We start from the raw sequence: 20,252 nt of genomic DNA, 5'->3' as shown, positions 1-20,252 counted from the left end.
CATCGAGGAATTTGTCATGGGTGAAGAAAATTTCCATGAAGGGAGCGCAGGATTTTCTAGCATTATTAAAAAAAAAAACAATAAAAAAATAAATATGTAAAGTTTTTTCAACTGGAAGTAAGGAGCAGCATTAAAGCTTAAAACGAACAGAAATTATTACGCATATGAGGGGCTCACCTCCTCCTAATACCCCGCTCTTTACACTAAATTATTTTTAGTGATTTCAACTATTTATTCTACGGCTTTTGTGATTCAGGGGTTATTCTTAATGAATTGGGACAAAATTTAATCTTTAGTGTAAAGAGCGAGGTACTGACGAGGGGGTGAACCCCTCATATATGTAATAAAAACATGAGATTACAAAAGTGCGTTACGTAAGCTAATTTATAAGTTACGTTTATCTTTTACTAATAAAAACATTCGTAAAAATTAAAAGTTGTAGTTGCCTTTTTAAGTAACCAAAAAATCGCAGGGCAATTAGGCTTCCTCCACCGTTCCCTTTTTTCTCAACATCATTCGATCAAAACTACGAGAAAGCCAATTTAGCCAAAAAACAAAAAAATTTGCAAATTTCGTGTTAATCATTCCTCTGCGGAGAGCCAAAATCAAAACATGCATTGATTCAAAAACGTTCAGAAATTAAATAAAAAAACAAGTTTTTTAGCTGAAAGTAAGGAGCGACATTAAAACTTAAAAAGAACAGAAATTACTTCGTATATGAAAGGGGCTGCTTCCTCATCAACGCCCCGCTCTTTACGCTATATATTTTTACTGTTCTAAAAAGCAGAGTTGAGAAAAATAGTCAAACTTTAGCGTAAAGAGCGGGGCGTTGATGAGGAAGCAGCCCCTTTTATATACGAAGTAATTTCTGTTCGTTTTAAGTTTTAATGTCGCTCCTTACTTTCAGCTAAAAAACTTGTTTTTTATTTGATAAAAAAAAGGAATGGAGAGGAAGCCTAGTTGCCCTCCAATTTTCGTTTTCTTAAAAATGCAACTAGATTTTTTTATTTTTTGTACGAGCGTTTTTGTTAGTGATAAACATACGTACCTTATGAATTAACTTACGTAACGAACTTCTATATTTGTGTTTTTTTATTACGTATATGAGGTGGTTTGCCCCCTCGTCAATACTTCGCTCTTTACACTAAAGCTTGAATTTTTCCCAAATCTTTAAGAATGACCCCTGAATCACAAAGGCCATAGAATAAATAGTTGAAATTACTAAAAATACTTTAGCGTAAAGAGCAAGGTATTGTGGAGGAGATGAACCTCCTTATATACATAATGTTTTATGTTTGTTTTAAATTTTAACGTTAGCCATTACTTCCAGGGGAATTATTTTCTTTTATTTATTTTCTCATTGTGTTTTTTAAATAATGCTAGAAATTCCTGCGCCCCCTTCATGGAGTTTTCGACTAAGCTGAACAGAATGGCTATCTCAAAATTTTGATCCGGTGACTTTGGGGAAAAAATATGCGTGGGAGGGGGCCTAAGTGTCCTCCAATTTTTGTGGTCACTTAAAAATGGAACTAAAATTTTTAATTTCCGTTAGAATGAGCCTTCTCGCAATATTCTAGGATCACTGGGTCGATACGATCAACCCTGGGAAAAAAACACACAAATAAACACTTATCCGTGATCTGTCTTCTGGCAAAAAATACAAAATTCCACATTTTTTTAGATAAGACCTTGAAACTTCTACAGTAGGGCTATCTGACAAGCTGAATCTGATGGTGTGATTTTAGTTGAGATTCTATGTCTTTTAGGGGGTGTTTCTCCCTATTTTCTAAAATAATACACATTTTCTCAGGCTCGTAATTTTTGATGGGTAAGACTAAACTTGATGAAACTTATATATTTAAAATCAGCATTAAAATGTAATTCTTTTGATGCAACTATTGGTATCGAAATTCCGTTTTTTAGAGTTTCGGTTACTATTGAGCCGGGTCGCTCCTTACTACAGTTCGCTACCACGAATTGTTTGATTTGAGACCCTGGGATTCAATCTGTTTTGTGGTCAATAGTTTATTCTTAAAGAGACGTATTAGATTTTATAAAAGTCATTTTAAGCTAAGACTAATTTTAAGTTTGAAGAATAACAAAATAATGCCGTAGAATAATCATAAAAACAGTTAAGTAATGATTTACCTCAGTTTGCTCAGATAGCTCAGACTGGGAGGGCCTCTACATTTCTAGCAACTCAGTCTAAACTATGCGAAAGCATGCAATTTTTACAATTATTTTTAAATTAATGCCATCTACACAACTCATTGTTGCTTCAGTCACCATACCATCAAGGGGGCAAACATTACCTATGTGTGCGTTAGCACACATAGATATGTACATACATTATGTCTGTGCATAAGCCATAACGAATGCTTAGCAGATTGTATTTATTAAAAATTTTTGTAATTACTGAAAGTGAAACTGAAAAAAGAACAATATAAGCTCAACGATCTCTCAAGAAAATACCTTTTTGAAAATATTTAGTTTTCATAATAGAAACGTAAACGTTTCTTTAAACCGTTTTATCGTCACAGTTAAAATTTTTCAAGCTTTAGTAAATTTCAATGAATTAAATAGGTATATCATACGGTTTTTGGTTAAAGACATTATACCACCACCAAAAGCAAAAGGCACATTTCTATAGTTTCAATCTCGCAAAAACAATTTGAAATATTCCTGTAAATATTTGTTTCGCTGGACCAAGTAACAACGTCATGGCTATCAAGGTCCAAAGCGAGATCTGAGGGAATTTCCGACATTGAATGTTATCATTCAATTTCAAGAGTTTTCCTTTCTTCTGAACAACAAAAGAAAGGAAATACAAATGGGTTGTAATGGCTCCGCTTTGGTAATATTTGCGAACCAGCATTGCCACCAGTCATTTGTGTTTTAAAGGACGCCAGATACCTCTTTTTCAATTTACCCAATTCAAAACACAGCAGCCAACATTTTCATCCTGACAAAACCAAAAAGCATTGAAAGGGCAATGAAAAACAAGATAATTTGCAACCAGTGGGATAAAATATAAACACAGAGAATTCCACTCAGATACCCTCTTTTCTTTTCTTTTTTTCTTTTTTTTTCTATGAGGTTAAGCTTCGGCTGGAGTATTTGAATTTTTTTTTCTCTGACCGTGAATTGTCTTGTTTTATTGGCCTATGTTTTCTCCTAGTGTCACGCTTAGCTGACAGTTAGTGCTCAATGGGTTGAAGTAAACTTCTACCCTTTCGGACATGTCTTGGTGAAAAAGCTTATTTTTTCATGGCTCTAAAATTTAGATTTCGTTTTCACAGTCTGACGTTCTAAAATCAACATCTAGTTTGAAAGAAAAATTAATGATTTTACAATCTAAATAAGAATTTGACGAGAATTCATTTTTGTCTTTTATGATTACATGATAGGTGATCATTTATTAGAGTGTGCCACCTAAATGTACTACCGTATGTGTTTTTGTATCAAATTCGATTATTAAAAATATGCCTTATATATATTGTACATTATGCATTGTATTTTGAATGTATTGGCATAAAATTGTGTATTTATGTGTATTAAACATGTGCCACTACTTTCACGGGGAATAATTTGTTCTATTTTCAGTTTATGTTCACTGTGTTTAACAAAGAACCACGTAACAGCCCCGCTTAGCATGGTCGTTAAGCTTGTTTAAATTTCTCACTTAAAAAGTATACTCAATGTTTCCAACTGTGATTGCTCTGTTGTTTTAAGTTGGACGGTTAAGTTAAAGCTTATTTGGGAGAGCTTAAAGTAGAATAAAATTAATGCACAGAAGACAAAAGTAGATAATAATGGGGGTGAGAATAGGCATGGGCCAATGCCGTTGCCTTTAATCCTTCCTTTACATGTCAGTGCGCACAAAATTATATTATAGTATGAAATGAAATATCGCGCGTGTGGTATAAACGAAATTATCTTTTAGTTATTTCATACTGCTCTAAATCACGCTACCGACACATTTCAGCGAATCCAAACCACAAAAACTGTAAGCTCTTCCAAGTAATTAAAAACAGTTAATTTTCACAGTGTTAAAGCTCTCTTTTGTTTGCAAACCATAGCGAACCATTCAACTATTTAAATCGATCAGTAGTGAAAGTGAAACTTTGAAATTGATAGCAAAAAAAAGTAGTAAGAAAATCACTTGAGATACTCAAAAACTGGACACTAATTTACTGTTTCAGAATATCACTAATTCTACAACAGAACGGTAACTTGAATTTATTACACCTTCTGATCGTTCACCAGGGCAACGTGTCACTATTGTTTTTTCGTGGTTTTCTGAAAATATGAATTAATTGATGAATTGACGAGTCGATTAAGAATTTAAATGAATGCCTATGAATTAATGTAAACACAGTCAGTTTGATTTAACTTACACATACCTTCGTGTTATTTCTTTGAGCCCTATTAGACACATCTCCACTAACTCGGCAGGGATGAAAGTAGGAAGCTGTGACAAACTCGTCTTGGAAACTGTGGTGTCACTTAAATATGTTGGGAACTATCAGAACTTACCAATGTACTTTTTAAGTTACTTTAAAGTACTTTTAGGTACTTATCAAAATAGCTTAGTGTACTCTCAAAATCACTCGCAACTCATGTGTTTGAAAAGCTGAAATATGGTGTAAGTTTCTTACAAATATGGTGTAAGTTTCTGGCGCCGATCCTCAGAAAACCTCCTCAGTCACTTTAAAAGTACTGTGAAGTCAACACCCTCTGCGTGATGGAAGCTCAAAAATGATATCTGCAGAGCTCAAGAAAAGTAAATCATCACAACATCGGTTGTGCCAATGATTTTCAAAAGCAAACACATGTGAGGGGATATTTACTAAAAAATTTCATCCATCGATTGTTCGCCTATGTGCCTGTTTCTCAGCAATAAAGGCCATCCTTTAACTGCTTCAGGAAAAGGTAATTATCAATATTGACGATGTGTCATTTCTGATTCTGTTTCCTCAAATCTTGTTACAAAGAATCATTACAAGAGATATTTAAACAATTGACTACCATTACTTGTTCTGAGAAAAAAGGTTTGTTGGCCCTTTTCCATGTGAATTATCATTTTGTTTTTGTCTCTTGTACATTGGGGTTTTCAACCCCAGGAACTTAAGGGCATTGAGCCAGTCAGAACAATCTGTTGTTCTTTTCAGGCCCCTTTTCTCCCCTTGGCTCAGAGACTTACAGCCGAAAGTTTCAAACTCATCAAGGGGAATAAATTTTGTGACCCATTTCCGGCTCCCTGAGATCCTTCTCCCTCTTAGCTAAAAATTTGATCCCCTTCTTGATTCTTGAGGCTTTCAGGCGAATGAAAAAAACAAACAAATCTTTTTTTTGAACCTCCTGTTTATGCCCCAAATAAAAAATATATATATATTTTTCCACGCACCAGAGTGTCTTTTCAATTTCTTCTTCCGCACTAGGGTCCCATTGACCCAGACTAGCGGTTTCAAACTGTTCAGAAAAAAAGTTTTTTGACCCTTTTTCTCCCATTTCTAGGAGTCCTGAGTCCCCGAAAAATTCTTTTGTACAATTTCAAACTAGTCAGAGACAAAATGTTTTTTGTCATTTTCTGGGCCCTCGAACACTTTACAAGCCTCCCCCTACAAAATAATTCTCCCATCCCAGAGAGCGATCCCTAATATTTTTGAACCAATCAGACACCCAAGACCAAAGCTGCTCCCCCCCCCCTTTTCTAGAGTAAAATCCATCTGTAAACGATTGATAGGTTACATAATTTGTGGCCCATGACCCAGACGATGGAGGTACGCTAGAACGTTGCCTCTGATAAAATCTCAATTTCTGTTGTCAGTTAAGTTTGCAAAGGACCTTATAATCAATTTAAAAGTATAAAATGAGCATCGCATTATTTGCCATAAGTTTTATTCTTTGGTTTGAGTTTACCTTTTACTAGTCTAAATTTTTCACAGCCCCTCTAATAACCAAAACCATTTTCACATATTTCGCAAAACCTTTCAAGTTTTGTTTCAGATTTTGGAAGCAAAATTAATTTTCTGCTGAAAAAAATATGAATTTTGGTTATTTTTCAAATTTTTCACTACAGGAATCAAATAACTTTGCAAATTATTTTTAGATATTTTAAACCAAATACTCACAGGTAGCCTAGGCGCAGTGTCATCTGATTTCTGGACTGTGTATAATGGGTTCAGAGGATCTCTTAGTTTAAAGGTGCTTTCTGGCTTAAGAACGACGAAGCGACCAGGTATAGCTCCATGAAGTTGGCCTGAATTTAGGCTTCTATCTGAGAGATTTGATGGCTGACCTCTTACCTAAATAATATAGCTTAAAGTTATTAGCTCTAACAATAATTATTAGTCGTAGTTATACGTCTGTACAAAAACTTAGCTAATATTTAAATTTGCGGCAATATTTGTGATTAAATGCAAAACATTTAAGGTGCTATGACACTGGGGGGAGTTGGAGGAGAGAACCTAAAATCTTGGAAAACGCTTAGAGTGGAGGGATCGGGATGAAACCTGGTGGGAAAAATAAGCAGAAGTCCTAGATACGTTATTGACATAACTGGAACAGATCTACTCTGTTTGGGGGAGTTGGGGGGGGGGGTTAATTCTGAAAAATTAGAAAAAATGAGGTATTTGTCACTTAGGAAAGAGTGATCGGATCTTAATGAAATTCGAAGTTTGGAAGGATATCATGTCTCAGAACTCTTATTTTAAATTCTGACTGGATCCGGTGACATTGAGGGGAATTGAGGGGGAACCTACAATCTTTGAAAACACTTAGAGTGGAGGGATCGATATGAAACTAGATGGGAAGAATAAGCACAAGTCTTAGATACGTGATTGACATAGCCCGAACAGATTCGCTCTCTTTGGGGGAGTTGGGGGGAGGAGTTAATTCTGAAAAATTAGAAAAAATGAGGTGTTTTTAACTTACGAAGGAGTGATCGGATCTTCATGAAATTTGATTTTTGGAAGGATATCATGTCACAGAGCTCTTATTTTAAATCCTGACCGGATCCGGTAAAGGGGAAGTTGGGGGGCGCATCCTAAAATCTTTGCAAATGCTTAGAGCGGAGGGATCGGGAGAAAACTTGGTGGGAAAAATAAGCACAAGTCCTAGATACGAGATTGACATAACTGAAACGGATCTGCTCTCTTTGGGGGAGTTGGGGGAGGGTTAATTCTAAAAAATTAGAAAAAATGAGGTATTTTTAACTTACAAAAGAGTGATCGTATCTTAATGAAATTTCATATTTAGAAGGGTCTCGCAGCTAAGATCTCTTATTTTAAATCCCGACTGGATTCACTGTCATAGGGGGGGGGATGGAAATCTTGGGAGACACTTAAAGGGGAGAGATCAGGGTGAAACTTGGTGGAAAGAATAAGCACGCTCTCTCCGGACCAGACTTTCCTCGACCGGATCCGCTCTCTTTGGTGGAGTTGGGGGGGGGGAGTAATTTGGAAAAATCATAAAAAATGAGGTATTTGTAACTTAGGAACGGGTGATCTGATCTTAATGAAAATTGATATCTAGAAGGATTTTGTGCTTTAGAACTCTTATTTTAGATCCCGATCAGATCCGGTGACACTGAAGGGAGTTGGAGGAGGAAACAGGAATTCTTGGAAAACGTGAAAATTGAGGTATCTTACGAATGGGTGATCGGATCTTAATGAAACTTGATGTATAGAAGAATCTTATGTCTCAGATGCTTTTCAATTCGAATCAAATCCGGGGACATAGAGGGTTGGAGGGGGAAACAGAAATCTTGGAAACCGGAAATCTTGGAAAACACTTAGAGTGGAGAGATTGAGATGAAACTTGATGGGAAGAATAAGCACAAGTTCTAGATACATTATTAAATAAAAAAACAGGTTTTTTGAAATGAAAGTAAGGAGAAGGCTGAAGGGAGAGGAAAAATTAGAAAAATTGAGGTATTTTTAACTTAAGAGTGAGTGATCGGATCTTAATGAATTTTGATATTTAGAAGGATCTCGTGACTCAGAGCTCATATTTTAAATCCCGACCGGCATTAAGCCTCTGATGTTCTTTTAAAGCAATCTATTGATTCTTAGAATTTTGCTAGAGCTCATACCATATGAGCTCTTGGCTCTTCCGACCACGTCACAAGTGCCATATGAGCTCTTAGCTTTTGTTTTAGGTAGTCTCTACAAACTAATTAAATAAAAAAAACGAGTTTTTTTAACTGAAAGTAAGGAGCGACATTAAAACTTAAAACGCACAGAAATTACTTCGTATATGAAAGAGGCTGCTTCCTCATCAACGCCCCGCTCTTTACGCTAAAGTTTGACTCTTTCTCTCAATTCTTCTTTTTAAAACAGTAAAAAACTTTAGCGTAAAGAGCGGGGCGTTGATGAGGAAGCAGCCTCTTTCATATACGAAGTAATTTCTGTGCGTTTTAAGTTTTAATGTCGCTCCTTACTTTCAGTTAAAAAAACTCGTTTTTTTTATTTAATTTCTGAACGTTTTTGAATCAATGCATGTTTTGATTTTGGCTCTCCGCAGAGGAATAATCAAAACGAAATTTGCATATTTTTTTTGGGGGGGGGGGCTAAATGGCTTTCTCATAATTTTGATCGAATGATTTTGAGAAAAAAAGAGCGGGGGCGAAGCCTAGTTGCCCTCCGATTTTTTGGTTAATTAAAAAGGCAACTAGAACTTTTAATTTTTTACGAATCTTTTTATTGGTAAAAGATTTACGTAACTTATAAATTAGCTTACGTAAAGAACTTTTGTATTCTCATGTTTTTATTACATATATGAGGGGATTCGCCCCATCGTCAGTACCTCGCTCTTTACACTAAAGCTTAAATTTTATCCCAATTCATTAAGAATGACCCCTGAATCACAAAAGCCGTAGAATAAATAGTTGAAATTACTAAAAATACTTTAGTGTAAAGAGCTAGGAATCATAAGGAGGTGAGCCCCTTATATGGGTAATAATTTCTGTTCGTTTTAAGTTTTATTGCTGTTCCTTACTTCCAGCCGAAAAAGCTTTTTCACGTTTATTTTTTAATTTTTTTTTTAAGAATGCTAGTAAATCCTGATCTCCCTTCATGGAAGTTTTCTTCTCCCATGACAAATTCTCGATGGAAACTTCCCCCAGCATATCCCCCTCTTCTCAACCCCTCCCCCCAACCAAAAAAATCCTCCTGAAAACGCCTGTATACTTCCCAATAACCAATACTATATGTAAGCACAGGTCAAAGTTTGTAACTTGTTGCCCCTCCCACGGGGACTGTGGGGGAGTAAGTCGTCCCCAAAGACATACTTATAAGGTTTTCCGACTACTCTGAATAAAATGGCTATCTCAGAATTTTGATCCGTTGACTTTGGGAAAATAATTAGCGTGTGAAGGGGCCTAGGTGCCCTCCAATTTTTTTGGTCACTTAAAAAGGGCACTAGAACTTTTCATTTCCGTTAGAATTCCTCTTGCAACATTCTAGGACAACTGGGTCAATACGATCACCCCTGGGAAAAAAAAACAAAAAAACAAAAAAACAAATAAACACGCATCCGTGATCTGCCTTCTGGCAAAAAATGCAAAATTCCACATTTTTGTAGATAGGAGCTCGAAACTTCTACAATAGGGTTCTCTGATACGCTGGATCTGATGGTGTGATTTTCGTTAAGATTATATGACTTTTAGGGGGTGTTTCCCCCTATTTTCTAAAATAACGCAAATTTTTTGATGGGTAAGACTAAACTTGATGAAACTTATATATTTAAAACCAGCATTAAAATGCGATTCTTTTGATATAGCTATTGGTATCAAAATTCCATTTTTTAGAGTTTTGGTTACTATTGAGCCGGGTCGCTCTTTACTACAGTTCGTTACCACGAACTGTTTGATAACAATATTCCTTATCTGTGGAGAGGAAAATATCCGACTAATACATAATGACATGATCTACAGATCTTCCAACACAAATTATATCACATTGTAGCGAGAAGGAAATGTAATTTCTGGAAGGGGAAGTAAAATCGCCTTGTTAAAACTTGATTGGTTCTTTCACGAGTAACATTCAGCCGTTAAAAAACAGCGACAACCTAGAGATTCACGATATTTTGTATCAGTTCAGTTCAGTTCATTTAAGTAGATTAAATAAAAAGGCAGTTTTTTTAAATTGAAAGTGAGGAGAAACATTAAAACTTAAAACGAACAGAGTTTGTTCAGTATATGAGTAAGGCTACCCCTTCCTCAACCCTCGCTCAGTACGCTGAAGCCTTAAAATTGTTTAAAAATACTTCTCATTCAAAACCAACGGCCCCTGTGTTTAAGTAGTCTTAACTAGAGAATGAGGACAAAAAGTCAAACTTTAGCGTAAAGAGAAAAGGTTGAGGAAGGGACACCCCCCTCTCATATACAGAATAATGTTGGCTGGTAATACTCTGTTGGTTTTGAGTTTTAATGCTGCTCCTTATTTCCAGTTGGAGAAAAAAACTTTTCTTAATTTCTGACCGTTTTTCAGATCATGCCAGGACATTCCCTTCCGTCCCTTCCCCCTGTGTAACATTTCTACTGGTAAAATTCCTTCAGACACTTCTCCCTGTGGGTAAAATCCTCCCTTCTCTCCCCATAGAATAGTACCCCAAATTTCCGCATATTTCCCAATGACAATACGGACTATGAAGGTCATGTCACCATCAAAAGCATAATCATTAGACCTTTCAACTATGTAAAATAAAATTACTATCTTAAAATTTTTATCAGATGTGTTTAGAAAAAAATGGGCATAGAAGGGGGGGGGCTAATTGTCCTCCAATTTTTGGTCGCTTAATAAAAGAACTAGGACTTTTAATTTCCTTTTGAATAAGATGTCTTCCAAATTTCTACATACATTGGTGCAATACGAACACTCGTGAAAAAAAAAAAAATCCGTGATCTTTGTTCTGCCAAAAAAAAAATCCAAAATTCCACATTTTTTTAAGTAAGAGCTTGAAACCTCAACAGCAGGGTTCTCTGATCTGATGAATCTGATGGTGTGATTTTCATGAGGATCGCTTGACTCTTTGGGAATGCTTCCTCCTTTTTTCAAAATCAGGCAAATTTTCTCAGGCTCTTAGGTTTTGATTGGTAAAATTAAACTTAATTAATTTTACATATTTGGAATCAACATAAAAAGTCACTTCTTTTGAGGCATCTATTGTTATCAAACTTCCTTCTTATAGAGTTTCAAAGGTACTTGTGTATTATTCAGAACACACTTAATAAGTCAAGTTAGGTTCTTTCGTGAAACAAACTACGATTCAGGTACATTTTAATTAAATATTATATATATATATATATATATATATATATATATATATATATATATATATATATATTATATATATATATATATATATATATATATATGCACTATAATGTAATATATATATAAACTTTTATTAAATATATGAAACGAAAAGAAACGAAACATGATGAAAATATAATACTTTATTAGGAAAATTGTAAAATCTCAATTTAGAAGTATGTACCCAGGACGCAAAAATGTCGTTAAGAATCGCGTTAAAAAGAGGTCTTCCTTCTGCCTTTACTGCCGCCCGCTACATGTACTCGACTATGTATGATCGTAAATGATGGCAGGATGTACCTTGGTGCCGTTTATTACGCCACTTTACGGAACCCCACATTCTCTCCCGCCGCTTAAAGTATGGATATATTGACAATATCTGCCTATATATAGGCAAAGTCTTACCCATCAAAAGTTACGTGATTAGAATCCTATTACAATTTTTACCATAGTTTGTAATAAATAATGGTTAATTACTTTTCACAGATAATATGCATATATATACTGTATACTAGGATATATAACCAGACCTACCATTTTATTTTTCTTGCTTGTTTTATGCTGTTTGTGTTTTTTTTTCCAAAAATCAGAGTAATCAAGTTATCAGTTCTGACTTATCACAGGGTCTTACTATGTTTAATGTTTTTGCAATAGATAAAAGAAGGTCATACATATAAATTTATCTAATTCCTACTGCTTTTCCTCATATCCACTAATGAAAAGATTTTTTTTTTTTAAATCAATTCGAACTGACAACCTAATCTGATAGTTTTGCTGGGTATCAAAATTATAAATTTGAAACTCCCGACAGATGTTAAATTAACGAATTGAGAATAAAATATATAAGTATAAGCGGAGTGTCAAATAAATTATCGGGACTCTTGAAATTGAAAGTATGTAGGACATATTACTGTTATGGACCAAGTTACAAATATGTCACTGAATATAAGGCAAGACGGCAATAATCAGCTTAAACCGCTTCTCAATATGTTGTATTCCGAAAATCCTAAATCATTAACTTTCCAGAATGAAACCAGAGACCAAAATAATTCCCAAAAGAAGTCATCAAGCTTCAGCTCAGCCCCTTTCCATCTTATAGGGCTTAAGATATCCTACAGATATTTGTCTTACTTTCCGAAAAAAACAATACAGTTTGGTTTTATGGTTGCAGCGGTAGCTGCAACCTAGTAAAGAGCGAACTGCAGCCCATAGTAATCAAAAGTTAAAAACCACGTTTTGAAAAAACTGACTAGTGAAAAAATTGCCATCTAACACTAACTCAAGAATGGTAACTATTATTTCGGTTTGTCTTAAAAGTAAAAGTCTATTATGAAAAATAATTCATGGTGATTTCGAAATAAAGCCTGGAACCCCCTCAAAAATGGGGTCAGATAAAAATCAAAAGTGGAAAATCACCATTGGAATCAGCATAGTAGAAAACTTTGTACAGGGATATTACAGTCCCCTTCCTAGAACGACAAGGAAAATCACTTTTTTGCATCGGTAGCATTGATGTGTTTTCCATTTTTTTTTGTTTTTTTCTTTCTTTTTTTTTTCAAGCCTAGTGGGTTACAAGAACATCAACAAGACATGCTTAATGGCTAATTCAAAAGCTATTTTTCGTATCTACATGCTTTTTATAAATTTCGCCATCTGCAACTGCCATATGGTACTAAAATCGCGCTTTTTCCACCATTTCTCAAGGGGTGGCACTAGCAGGCTACCAGAACATCGTAGACAAATTTTTTATAGCTTATGTAAAAGAAATTACTCATATCTTGTTTTTCCTATAATTTCCACCATCACCAAACTCCAAATGGCACAAAAAAGGCACTTTTTGGCGCCCTGTCTCAAATAGTAACTAGAAATAAAAAACCTTAAAACGTTTCTTTTTTCTTCTCCTTTTTTCCAGGTCTAGCGAGTTACTCGAACATCATAGAGAGATGCTTAAGAGCTCATTCAAAAGCTATTTCTCATATGTACGTGGTTTATACAGATTCCACCATCTGCAAGTGCCATATGGCACGGAAAGGTCCTTTTTATGCCGTTTCTTAAGGGGTGGGGCTAACGGACTACCAGAACATCTTAGATAGATTTTTGATACCTCATACAAAAAATAATTGCTCATATCTACGTTCTTTCTACAAATTCCACAATCTGTAAGCTCCGAATGGTACTAAAAATGGCACTTTTGGTGCCATATCAGTAGAGGGGCCATAGGGAGTGCAGAACTTACACCCTAATTTGGGCACTAAAATTTTCATATACTACAGAGCTAACACCCTTATTTAGGCACTAAAGCTTGTCTATACTACAGAGCTTACACCCTTATTAGGCACTAAAGCTTCCATATACTATTGACTCCTGCACCCTAGGCTTGTCTTACTTAAATGTCAGATGAAACTACAGAGAATACAACTCATTTGTCTACTTTCATGAGAATTTCATTTGCATATACTCATGAGGTCCTAGCAACCAGCCATAGTAACCAGATCCAATATAAGACCGAATTTCAGTGTATTTCATATTAGTAATAAAGTAGGATTCAGAGAGAGAACAGTTTGAATATACTCTTTATCATCAAGTTTTAATTTGACAATACATATTAGCAAAAAATTAGTGGTTCGTTTACACAATTAAAAGCTGATAGTGGATAGGCAGCAGCAATGATACAAAGACAAGAGTTCCAAACGTAGCAGTTGAAACCACAAGGGTATGTCGACTAACCAATGAATGGGATAAGATGTGTGCAAGATATGTGATATCGGTGAGCAAATTCAAATAGGAGTAGCAGTGTTGCTTTGCAGCAAAACTTAATATAATGCACATACATAGACTTCAAGCAGCTTTAAATACAATAATGAGGACAATAAGTTGAATCACTATGTGACAACTGAGTCATATATTATTGTCGTAGTTATGTAATAAGAATGTTTCTAAATTGAAAAGTTTTTCTTGTTAGATATTTTTAGGAGGCTACCGTTCCTCTAGGAATATTCCCAAAGTAGAAATAAGCTTAGCTTGTCTACACAAGCTGCGAGAGTGTTAGGATTTAAAAATGACTGGATTTGAGAACCAAAACATCACACAGAATCATGTGATTTTGGAAAAACGTTTGATTCTAGATGACGATTATCTAGAGTTATCTCTTCAAAGGAAAATATTTGCTCAAAGAATTCTTAATGATATAATGAGAAATGAATATCCAACTTTGAATTATTGTATGAAACTTTTATGTAGTGACCAAGATGCATATACTTAATTTATTGACATATTAATTGAAACAAAACAATATGATATTGTTCTTTTGCTTTTAAACATTACCTAGAAATTCGTTTAAGACGACCATTTTCAAATCAACAAGAAGACTATCGAAAGACCATGTCCAAACAGGTTTTGTGACGCCACCTGATTACTCCTCTCTCTAGAACTTGAACAGAAAACTCTCTCTTTATCATTCGTAAGTCTGTTTTATTTTGGCGGTGAAAGTGTCAACACTTGTTCTATACATGTCCACTATGCATGTATACACGGACAGATGGCAATCCTGTGAGAATTGTACTTGATGACGAGTAGGATGAAAAGAGCAGATTATACAATCCATGTAAAGAGGATATGTATAGAGGACTGCATAGAGGATATGCTGTACAAACTAAAGATGGTATTTCCTGTCTTTAAGACATTTGTGACTCTCAGACTAGAGGATTCATATGTTCCAATTGTCACTATAATAAATGTGATCAATGTAAAACATGTATCCTGATATGATTGGAAAGAACTCACTTGATTTAAGTTTATTCAAAGAGACTGGTATAATCGTGGTTTTGAACTATTTTGGGAGGAAGAACCTGGTCTAAGCTTCCATTGCTGGGATAATAAGAGAATCTGGTTTTTGAGATATCGCTGTGAAGATACTGGCTACTATGTTTGTAAACCTACTGACTTTAGTTGGCTGAGACAGAAAGTAATTCTTTATATGAGAATATTGTTTGTGACAATGCTTCAAATAAGCAAATTGAAATGCGTGGATTTTATAATATGAATCAAAATAGTATTATTGACTTTACGAAGAGATATAATAAGAATGAAGTTACATTATATTGTAGAGAGTGTGACCCTCTCTTTGCACATCAATATCAACTTACAGTAAAATCAGATAATCTACCATCATTGCTTGTTCTCGAAAGCTACCTATACGTAGAAGAAAAAATCTAAAGAGGAGAAAAAAGTTCATTGTTATATATCCATACATTTGTTGTTAATAAAAAAAATTCACAAACAATTTTAGAACATTTTATTCATAGGTCCCTGAAATAAATGTTATACAGGTATGAAAGTATATTTTCCGATGGGAAGTCATTCAGGCGAGAATTATCTACGTAAATGTTGATCAATTCATTGTAAGTATAGCCACATCCGAAAATGAAATACAATAGCGTATGAAAGCCACAACTTTTATTGGTTAACTCCTGCACTCTCTTCTAGTTTCGAATAATAGTTTTCCAACTGCATTCAATAAAGCTGTTAATGTGCAGAGTCTAGTATGAGTATGGTAGCCCAATACAATCAAAAAATTCTCTATTCTTCGCTGATTGAAAGATGCATATCCAATGACCCGTCTTTACGTTCGATCGACTGTTATTAACAATGATAAGGTATTGCTAACATTGAACTTTTTCAAGGAAATCCGATGGTATACAATAGGATTTGTCTTTGGACATGCATGGATCCAAATTAAGCACGCTGATTATTTGATTTGTGTTCATGGCGCGAGGTGTACAGTCCCCGTTCGTACAATACACATTTCTCAATACTCAAGCCAAATAAAATGATACCATGAGTTTTTGCAAACATTGTATCGGTTATACCTCGATCTAGGAATTAAATTGTCAACTAATACAGAGTCCTGTAGGATTTAGCAAAGGATAAATTGTAGAGTGGGATTCCATTTACTTTGCAAACAAGAGAACAAAGTCCAAATATTACGAATTTGTGTGGGGCAACATGTCCATGATCCTATAGTTTTTGCAAATGTCAATGCCAGTTTCGAAGGAATTTCACCATTGATAAATGAAGAATCGGTGAAGTTGCGTGAACCCGTGGCAATATGTCGCAGATTCGTGACTGTATGAGGAATAAGTAGTTTGCTATTATTTCTACTACCTCTCAGTTTATCCACTGCCAAAACAACGGAACTCATAACCTGTTGCTTTCATACATGAAGACTTATCGAGACATCGGATGATGTAGTAAGTTCCTCTCGTAAAATGAAATTGGATGGAACAAATGTTAATTTTATGTCCACTTTAACATTCGATGGTAGCCATTGGGGTATACTGAATAACTAGTGATTTATTTTCCCAACTAAATATAATTCACTAGTTGTCGCCTCACCAAGTGCATCTGTAGTGTCAATTTCCGTCTTATATTCATATCCATTGGATGAATCCCTCAATTCCTTATATGACCTTTGGTTTCATTGTAGCTCGTATAATTTGAGAGATTGTTAATAGTGTTCACCAATATTCCATTTATGTAGGCACTGAATTGTCAAAATAAAATACCAAACACAATTCAAAGGATATTCTATCAGTAAGACTTGACATTTCATTGTCTGATTTCTTGATCACCAAATGCAAATCTATAAATGTGAAAGAAATATCAATGAAATAATCTTCGCATAGGAATATATTTGAAAATGAATGTTTCCATAGATCGGTCACTGCGGGTAGAATTATCCATAGTAACCATGTTTTACACTCACATAAACATTTGTGGTTGGGAATCCTTGTGTGGTAGATATACCATTTTAGTCTAAGAAAAGAAAGCCTTATTTATCTAGCAATTTTCTTTCTTGGTTTCTTCCTCTTCTTCCCTGACAAGAGTGATGTCTTTCGTTTTTGACCTGAGTAGAGACTGATGAGTGATGCTGTGTTTCTCAAACTTTTTCAGGCTTTTCCATTTTGTCTAGATTTCAATCGTTCGCCAAGGGATCGTGCAACTAACCTAAGATTTTCCGAAACACTTTTTTTCAACCCTTGCCAGAGCCCCAATCGTATAGTGTAGAGAAGGCAAAATCCGCGGCAATCTGTATAAAATATTTTTAGCCAATGATAGAGCAAAGCGAAACAGCTTAGGAAACCAGCTGCTAAGACCATATCCTGACATTGATGAGCGACCCTTGTTATATTCATTTCATGACACATTTGTCTTGGACCAAGAGTAGCAAAATAAAAATCAATATCAGGACAAACGAATACAACTTTTCTATTAGACATTCTGCTATTAAATGAATCGAAAATTACATTTAATCACAGTCAGACCTTTTTTATTGCTAAAGGATCACCTAATTCAGTTCATAATGTTAACTGGCAGAGTTCCAAATAAGAACGGTTTACAGGGTATGCTAAAGATGATTACTATTGTAATGATAAATGTGATCTTGACTGGTTTTTCGTTCAAAAACATGTAGGAGGGGAACGTTGCTTTTTGCCAACTCTCGATGTTTCAACAAATGCAGCGTAAAGAAACAGAGCAAAACAGCTTAACAAACCAACGGCCAAGACCATAGCCCTACATTGATGAGCTACTTTTGTAATAGTCAATTTACTTTTGTAATATGAGGGGAGTGTTGCTATTGCCAACTCTCGCCGTTTCCAACTTTTTGAAGTACGCAGTCATAAAAACCTTCGAGAATCTCTTCATCTTTGGTGTCTCGTAGACAGTATGTTATGGGTTTAGTGTCTAGGATTTTTGACACTTTTCAGTGGACCATCAGTGTTCTTCCTTTTGAAAAGTATTGGCAGTTCTATAAATTCGAAATGTATCGCCAGAATCAAATTTTTTTAGCCACCTTTTCACTGGCATATTCTTTAAGAAAAGCGTCAAGTGCACCATGATCTCCTCGATGAACTTCCTGAAAGCTAATGTTAGACAGAAATCGATGGGGAGCTTATTATAAATTTGCATGATTTTAACTAAATCTTGACTAAAAGCAGCATTACTTTTTAATGTGCAATCTCTTGAAATTAACATTTGGATAGTTTTTGTCAATCGTTTGGACAGTGCAGCCTTTATAGGACAATGACTGTGATCGAGCAGTGTATTATGTTTCAACAATATCTCCTCTACATGTGAATTAACAAATTCACTACCTCGATCTGTTTGAATTTTTCTATAAAAATCTTGATGAAGAATACTTTGTATACCGACGAAAGACACTGATTGCAAGTAGAATATATTTGTAGCGTGTATTGTGACATCTTTGAATATCATCCAGAGTTAAAATATCTGCTTGAATAACATGTAATGAGGAAAATGCCTTAGTTTTTCGATGATGATTACCACGAATCCTAAGATTTCCATGTAGAGGGTAACTTGGTTCATTTTTTAGATACTCTCTCACTAACGCCTTTTTAAGTCCAGTGACTCTTTTTTTAAGTTCAGAAAATGCGGTGGGAGAACTTCGACTTCCCAGATCACTAATATTTTCATAGACATATTTCGAAACTTCAACCATTTTGAACGCAAACAGGTAGTGTAATAACCACGACCCTTTTGCATACTATCGGGTGGTGGTGGTAATGCGTTGATATCAATAAGTCTTCGCTTTTGTCTCTCCATCGTCGCTGGTGACATCAAATCATTTTTTCTTCTAATATTACTACTAGTATTGGCGGTAGGTGTGATAGTATTTTCCAAGATTGATTTAAAATCTTCTTTTTCTTCTTTTAATGTTAGACTACTATTTTTCTTTAATTTCTTTAGAATTTGCTTATTGGTAATAAGACTTTTAGGGAAGTTTAATGTATTTAAAATAATTAAAGATTATTGTCAAATGATAGAATTCCTTTACAGTGTTTAACCATATCATATATTAAATGAGGTAGATTATAACTTTTCCCCTGAATTATAATTCGTTTTCCTTTACTATGAACTTGAATGTGTTCACTTTCCCTGAGATATGTTAAGACGTCTTTACTTTGTTCACGATATGAGTGTAGAAGTAGGTCTTCACACTTTACACATCACACTTTACAGTATTGAATCTTTCTTCTTTGATTGTGTTGTGTCCTAAAATTGTGTTCCATTGGTGAAAGGACGAGTTCAATTGGCGTCAATTTGCACGATCTAGCCATTTTTCCTTTAGAAAACTGTTTACAAGTCCTGCAATTATTGGCAGTAAAGTGTAAATAGGTACAACCAGTAGGAGAAGACGTCTTCTTTTAAAATCTTTCTCTTTCTTTTTGCAAGCCAGGGCACGTACAATGTAGTAACGTTGCTTTGTATCTTGCTTAACTACTTCTGGCCATTGAACATTACCCTAGGTTAAATTAGAACAAATTCCAGATATGACATTAATGAATTCTTTGTCAATACCATATTTGAGTATGGTTCTCCTAACTTCCGATTTTGAACTGCTTAGAACGGAAAATAAATGGCTATTTTCATGTAGTTTCTTCAATGTCATGATGGCAAATAGTGACCTTTTTCTACTGTTCATTTGAAGATAGACAGTAATTTCATTTTCAAATATCTGTGACTATACGAAAATCCTACGTTGTTTTCAGACTGAGATCTAACAGAATGTAACGATAAGGTTTGTTTGCTGCCCGACCTTATGCTGAAAGTAGAAACCTTGGAGCATGAGGATATATTTGTTTATTGAGAGCTATTAAAAAATTGAATCACGAAGAGACTAAAGTTTTAGTTTTCATAAAAAGTAACACTTACGGTGAAAATACATTTAATATTATTAAGAATATTCGATCCTTTAAAAAACTTGGGTTTTCGTTTTCTGAAATAAGAACGCAAATGGTTGAAATGTATTTGATTTTACTAATAATATTCAAGAAACTAAAGGTTTTAGTTTTCATAAGAAGCAACGCATACCGTTAAAACACGTCTTATTTTATTAAAATATTTGAGCATTTA

At 34.8% G+C, this 20,252-nt stretch overlaps 1 protein-coding gene across 2 annotated transcripts in view; it reads right to left on the bottom strand.

Annotated features, from left to right (window-relative positions):
- Positions 1 to 20,252, bottom strand: part of LOC136028100 (atrial natriuretic peptide-converting enzyme-like) — a 121,713-nt gene that overhangs the window by 74,984 nt on the left and 26,477 nt on the right. For both annotated transcript variants that reach the window (XM_065705722.1, XM_065705723.1), the window contains exon 3: positions 6,135 to 6,308. In XM_065705722.1, coding sequence (XP_065561794.1) covers positions 6,135 to 6,308 — 174 coding nt within the window. The remainder of the gene's footprint in view (positions 1 to 6,134; positions 6,309 to 20,252) is intronic.

Source organism: Artemia franciscana, chromosome 6 (assembly GCF_032884065.1).
Source record: "Artemia franciscana chromosome 6, ASM3288406v1, whole genome shotgun sequence".
NCBI lineage: Eukaryota > Metazoa > Arthropoda > Branchiopoda > Anostraca > Artemiidae > Artemia > Artemia franciscana.
Note: the sequence above shows the minus strand (reverse complement) of the source record. Positions and strands in the feature narration are given on the sequence as shown.